General features: G+C 43.1%; 1 protein-coding gene across 1 annotated transcript; it reads left to right on the top strand.

Moving 5' to 3' along the window:
- Positions 1-5,949: 5,949 nt before the first annotated feature.
- LOC120977608 lies at positions 5,950-6,879 on the top strand. The gene has a single exon (XM_040405614.1). The coding sequence runs from the start codon at positions 6,091-6,093 to the stop codon at positions 6,877-6,879; it is 789 nt and encodes a 262-aa protein (XP_040261548.1). The 5' UTR covers positions 5,950-6,090.
- Positions 6,880-7,167: the final 288 nt, after the last annotated feature.

Here is a 7,167-nt window from a genome sequence, read left to right as displayed (position 1 = left end):
GTCCCCTGTGTATGTATTCCATTTTTTACCCCCTCTGTATATATTACATTTTTGTCATTTTTTGTATTTTGCCAAATATTTCATTAAATTTGCCCCGGGTCGGGCCCCTATGAAGGATTTGCCGCACTGACAGAAGCTCCCTGTGTTATGAGCCGGCACATACAAAAAAAAGAAAAAAAACTTACCTACTCTGAACCTGCTCTGCTCCCGCCGTCTTGTTCATAATCCCGTCTTCTGGCGTGCGTCGGCCGCGTCATCCCATCAACCAGCGTGATCCTGCGAGACCTGACGTGAGGGTCATGGGTCTGGAGCAAGGCACTGGCAGCAGCCCTGGATGGGTGGAGGAGGGGCCGCCGCGTAAGGTACTAACTGCGAGTGCGCAGTGCTGCACCGCCGGCCAGGCACAGAGGCCGGGGCCCGACCGGCCATATACTATTAAAACTTTTAAAATCATTTGCGGTGGGGCTGCGGGCCCCAGCTGCCTTGGGTACAGCACTACTGCAGGGGCCAGGGGTCCACAGGCGGCCGGGACCCCTGGAGTGCCAGGCCCGGTCGCAACTGCGACCGCTGCGACCCCTGTATGTACGCGCCTGCAGCTCTGTTCTCTATAAACGGACTGCCTCTGCGGTCGCTGAATACTAATGGCCTACTCATGGTGCACGAGTAAGACAAGTGGTAACTCCCAGGCAGGTCCAGCAACTACAAGGGTAACCCCGCTGCTTCGGGAATGGCTAGGGTTGAGCGAACCCGAACTGTAAAGTTCGGGTTCGTACCAAACTTTAGGATTTTTGGACCCTGGACCCGAACCCGAACATTTCAGTAAAATTTCGGGTTCGAATTCGGTGTTAGGTTCGGTGCAGGGTAGCCAATCAACAAGGGTTTAACTCGTGTGCCCTTAGAATCCATCACAGCCATGCCTACTAATGGCATGGCTGTGATTGGCCAGTGCAGCATGTGACCCAGCCTCTATATAAGCTGGAGTCACGTAGCGCTGCACGTAACTCTGCTCTTACTAGTGTAGGGAGAGGATGCTGCTGCTGTGAGGGAGAGAATAGAAAATAATCTATCTGATATCACATCACAACTTGTTGTTATTAACGCTGCGCTGCACGTAACTCTGCTCTTACTAGTGTAGGGAGAGGATGCTGCTGCTGTGAGGGAGAGAATAGAAAATAATCTATCTGATATCACATCACAACTTGTTGTTATTAACGCTGCGATCTACAGCGATTCTGTTTTGTGGGTGCAGTGCAACAATTTTGTACCCTGCCCTGAGCCCAGTGACACAAAAAAATAAGTTTTATACGTCTGTTAGTTAGGTGGGTGTCGGCGGCCATTTTGTGCAAGTTCAGTGCACCAGCACTGCATATGTGCCAGGGACAATAATTTAACCTAATTTAACCCTGTTCTTTTAGTTCAGTGGGCAATATATTCCCATTTTTTAGGTGCACCTGCACCTGCATATGTGCCAGGAGAATGGAAAATAATATAGGGAATCCGTCTGTGAGTTCAGGGACCCAGGGGGTGACATATTCACATTTTTTTTATGTAAAGTACAATCCAAGTAAGGCCTCATGCATCCGAGCCGCAGTTTTTGCGGCTCGGATGCGGACCCATTCACTTCACTTCAATAGGGCCACAAAAGATGCGAACAGCACTCCGTGTGCTGTCCGCATCCGTTGTTCCGTTCCGTAGCCCCGCAAAAAAATATAACATGTCCTATTCTTGTCCGTTTTGCGGACAAGAATAGGCATTTCTACAATGGGCCGCCTGTTCCGCAAATTGTGGAAGGCACACGGGCTGCTTCCGTTTTTTTTGCTAAAAAGTACATTTGCGCCCTGCACTGCATTTGTGATAGTGAAAGAAAATCTGTTAAATTCATCTGTTTAACCGAAAAATTCTATGTAAGGTAGTTAGGATTTATAGATATCGGCGCTCCCACTAACAATTTAATAAACAATAGAGAATTTGGGAGAGCTTAAAATATAACTTTTACTATTAGTTTATATAAAATATATAGCGCCACAAACAGATGCTTGAGATATGGCTAAAATTTATGGAACAGTCTTACCATTCAGACGCCCCCTGGTAGGGATCAGCCTAGCGTGGTGGAAATAATACCGCGTCTGGGCCGAGGGTTAGATGTAGTCGTAGGTAATTGCAAGATGTAGACTGGTGCAGGGAACCACTGTCCCTAGTAGGCCCTGATTGGGGAAGGGGGCAATGCTAGTGTTCACCGGCCTATCTACACAGAGTTCCTACCCCGCAAGGGGTGGCCCTGTCCGGATACCTTACCCTAGATTAGGCGGGTATCCCTATTTTTGCCCTACAGGATGGTTCCCAACGTGTCACGTTTCAAGTGATAAATCATCAGGGGAAGAGATCCAAAATGTGCAAAAGTAATCCTTAGATCAGTGGATCACTAGGATTGAAAAGAAAGGGACATTGATGGTCCTAAAGGAAGGAGGACCCCACAGATTCTTTGAAGAGGGGCGCCTCTGGGGCAGCTGATCTGATGTTATCAGCTGCATCATCTGTTTAACCCCTTAAGGACCGGGCTCATTTTCACCTTAAAGAGGACCTTTCACCGATTCTTACCCTATGAACTAACTATACAGACATGTGGAGCGGCACCCGGGGATCTCACTGCACTTACTATTATCCCCGGGCGCCGCTCCGTTCTCCTGCTATGCCCTCCGGTATCTCCGTTCCCTAAGTTATGGTAGGCAGAGTCTGCCCTTGTTCTTCTGTAGCGCTGGCCAATCGCATTGCAGAGCTCACAGCCTGGGAGAAAATACCCTCCCAGGCTGTGAGCTCTGCGCTGCGATTGGCCAGCGCTAGAGCAGACTCCGCCTACCATAACTTAGGGACTGGAATCTCCACCTACTATAACTTAGTGAGCGGAGATACCGGAGGGCATAACGGGAGAACGGAGCGGCGCCCGGGGATAATAGTAAGTGCAGTGAGATCCCCGGGCGCCGCTCCACATGTCTGTATAGTTAGTTCATAGGGTAAGAATCGGTGAAAGGTCCTCTTTAAGGACCAGGCCATTTTTTGCAAATCTGACCAGTGTCACTTTATGTGTGAATAACTTGAAAACACTTTTACTTATCCAGGCAATTCTGAGATAGTTTTTTCGTCACATATTTTACTTCATGACACTGGTAAAATGGATTAAAAAAACGTAATTTTTATTTATAAAAAAATACCAAATTTCTCTACTTCTATAATACATAGTAATAACTCCAAAAATAGTTATTAATTTACATTCCCCATATGTCTACTTCATGTTTGGATCATTTTGTGAATGCCATTTTATTTTTTGGGGACGTTACAAGGCTTAGAAGTTTAGAAGCAAATCTTTTTCAGGACCAGTTCAGGTCTGAAGTCACTTTGCGAGGCTTACATAATAGAAACCACCCAAAAATGACCCCATTTTACAAACTACACCCCTCAAGGTATTCAGAACTGATTTTACAAACTTTGTTAACTCTTTAGGTGTTCCACAAGAATTAATGGAATATAGAAATAAAATTTAAAAATGTCACTTTTTTTGGCAGATTTTCTATTTTAATCCATTTTTTCCAGTTACAAAGCTGGGGTTAACAGCCAAACAAAATTCTATATTTATTGCTCTGATTATGTAGTTTACAGAAACACCCCATATGTGGTCGTAAAATGCTGTATGGGCAAATGGCAGGACGCAGAAGGAAACATGTAGACTGGTGCAGGGAACCACTGTCCCTAGTAGGCCCTGATTGGGGAAGGGGGCAATGCTAGTGTTCACCGGCCTATCTACACAGAGTTCCTACCCCGCAAGAACGTCAACTCCTGTTGCTCCAGATCTGACCAATTATGGAGGGATCTACTGACAAAAGCTATGAACAATAAAGACTAATTTTAAACATGATTTTTAGCCCAAAATTGGTCAAATGCAATGATACAAATGGTGGCCGTAGCCTATAATATCCATAGGATTTGCCATGAATCTCCTTAGAGGCTTCCTTTCTTGTGCCAGATCCTTGGTCCATCTAGTGGCTCCAGTTGTTTGGGTGGGCAGTTGTCTGCCTACAGTTTTATAGTGTCTAGAGGCTTCTCTATATGGTGCACATGTAATAAAAATGTTCTGTTATAGTCTGAGCTTGCTGTTAGCTGAAAATCAGACCATAACCTTGACACAGGGTTGAACCGAACGGAGTTCCTCTGACTTTTGGGAAGTTTAGCAGCAATGTGTAATGAAGCCGGGTCACAATTACAACATCACATGTCATCGCATAAAGTCATGATTGCAAAACCCCTTTTTTGTTAAAAAAATAAAAAAAAAAATAAATAGGCAGTGGAGTTGAATTGGTCATTAACTTGTACGTCCATCCTCATTCAGCCCACTGTTAGGCAACTAGATTGATGTTTAATGAATGCAATGCAATTAAAAGGGTCTGTCTCCTAAATGCTAATAAAGGGGTTTTCTCATGTACTATCCACAGGGTGTCATCAATATCTGAGGACTTGACTCCTGGCATCCACCTGTCGAACAGCTATTTGAAAGCTGTACCAAGCACAGCGCCATACAATGTATAGTGGATGTGTTTGGTATTGCAGCTCAGTTCCATCCACTTGCATGTCATGAGTAAGGATCAGTATTAAATGATCTGAAACGCGTAGACATGGAATCCAACATTGGTTTTTAATGCACTATTTTAATAAAAGCTGCCACGGTTTTATTGGAAGCTGGATTTCTGCTTTTTTGGATACCATCCACTTGCATGGGACTGAGCTGCAGAATGGCCTTGTGACCGAGGCAAGTGATATCAACAGCTGACCGGCGGGGTCGTCGTGATTTGGACTCTTGCAGTTAGATATTGATGAGCTGTACTGAGGATAGATCATCAGTAATTAAGTGCTGGACAAACCCTTTGAGGCATGTTGAGCTGTCAAGGAGGGTCCCTTAATGAAATGCTTTATGTTGTGTTCTTACATAATAGTGTCCAGCCACAGAAATAGCATCTGATCATGGAGGCTCCCTCTATCTTGCATGCCAAAATATTATATTTCTTTAGAGGGGTTGCGTAATATTGACAACCCCTTTGTAAAATGAAGTGGTGTAGTAATCAGCTGTATCTTCAGGTGCCAAACGATGGATTCTGAGCAGTGATGAGTGAATTTCTTAAAATTCAATTCAGCTCCAAATTGCCGAAATTGGTGATCCAATTGTACTCGGGTCCAAATAAAGTGCCCTGATTGCCTGGAAATCCATCTCTCTCTATCTCGCTTTCTCTCCTCTCTCTGTCTTCTGTCTATACTTAAATTCTTCTCCTCTCTGTCTCTTCTGTCTGTTTTTCCTATTGTTTTTTAAACAAATCACACAAAAATTCAAATTCTGTTGAATCTGAACTTTTTGGATTTTTTTAAATCAAATTCCTGCATTTTAGAACTGATTCACTCTAGTTCAGATTGGGGCATCTCCTTTGTGATGCTCATATGAACATGGGTTGTCGTCCTGAGACCAACCCTTTAAGATGGTACTACAATTTAAGTAGACAAAAGAGTCAACCATGACCCTGTTTCCCATAGGTGCAAGTTACAGCGGTTGTGTGGTCTAAAACACCCATTTTCAAATAATATATTTAAAAATGAAGAATAGATATACAGAATGGAGTCCCCTGTTCAGCACCTTCATTTATTATCCAGAATGGAGAGTACAAAGAGAAACTCTTCTTCTGGAGGACCCAACTCATCTGTGCATGATATGGAGAACCCATTGATGTCAATAGGGATGGTGTAATGCCTCATTTCCCCAGTGGTGGCACTACAGGGAAATTGAACACTTGATGCGAGGTTCCTTTACCAATCATTGGTGATCCCAGGACTGGTACATTCTGTAAATGACTTATCTGAGGATCCTTCTACCAAAAAGGGATTTGTATGGCAGAGAACGGTTCTAATATTGATACTAGGGGTTTAATGATAGATCATAACATATGAATTTTGAAACTTACCCATTTTTTTTAATTTTTTTTATAGACTATAACTCTTCAATGGCAGAAATTAAGAACAGAAGATAAAACATTGGATCTTGATCGCCTATCCGGAATGAAGCTATGTGCATCGTTCAAGAAACTCTGTAAAGTCTTTTCTGTCATTTTTGCGACTTTCTCCCTGGTCTACTTGATATACATTATCGTGTTTGTAAAAGTTGGTTTGCCTAATGGTTCCTTCACCTTCACCCTCCTCAAATCAACAACGTCAAAATATCCAGTATGTAAGCCCAACGTAATACAAGATACCATTGTCAAAGTCAAAAACAGTAAAACCTTCCTTGTATCGGCCTACTTGGACTTTCGTTCTAGCAGGATTGTCCGAATTTTGGGCATAACCTATCGAAATGAACCCGATTCTTTGCTGTGTGACTTTTGTCAAATTTACACAAATATCTGCATTTTGGCAGAGCATCAAGTCCACACTGACCATTTTGATTTTCCTTATGGTACAACAGATCTTCTATGCAACGTTCAGGGCAACGTAGCCCCTGAATACGTATCTCTGTACCCAAAGGACAACCCTGAACCTGTATTCCTTAAAATACAAAACATTGATGAACAGTTTAATGTATTAGAGCCTGATTTCCAGTATAACTTTATTATTTGCATCTCAGCCATGTTTGGTGCCTACAGCAATGAACTTCAGTTTATTCAGTCAATGGAGATGTACCGCATGTTGGGTGCCCAAAAAGTGATCATTTACCACACTGAATCTAGTCTACATATGCAGAAAATTCTGTCTTATTACATAGACTTGAACTTTAAATCACCTGCGGTCTTGAAAATAAACGGTACACTCCTGCAATTACATGATACCACAATAAAGAAAAAGAGTGCTTGACACACCGGTATGAGAAAATACAAATCAATTTTATTAAATATCCGTAAAAGACATACATGATACATATTATAAGACAATAAATGAGCAGGGACCACCACAATCCTGCATCACACTGCTACCTGCCCCATCCATTGGACGGACGTAAATAGATCTCCATGTATGTAATATATAAATAATCTATTATCCCAAAGGATATAATACCAGGAGCACGGAGAATCTATAGCAAGGGTGCGCTTGCCTCAATACACCGGAGTGCATGAATACCAAAATGGCAGACACAAGATCCAA

The sequence above is a fragment of the Bufo bufo genome, chromosome 8, assembly GCF_905171765.1.
Source record: "Bufo bufo chromosome 8, aBufBuf1.1, whole genome shotgun sequence".
NCBI classification, from domain to species: Eukaryota; Metazoa; Chordata; class Amphibia; order Anura; family Bufonidae; genus Bufo; species Bufo bufo.
Note: the sequence above shows the minus strand (reverse complement) of the source record. Positions and strands in the feature narration are given on the sequence as shown.

Excerpts from the sequence above, each read along its gene's own strand:
- LOC120977608 (XM_040405614.1), top strand. The coding sequence starts at position 6,091 with ATGAAGCTATGTGCATCGTTCAAGAAACTCTGTAAAGTCTTTTCTGTC.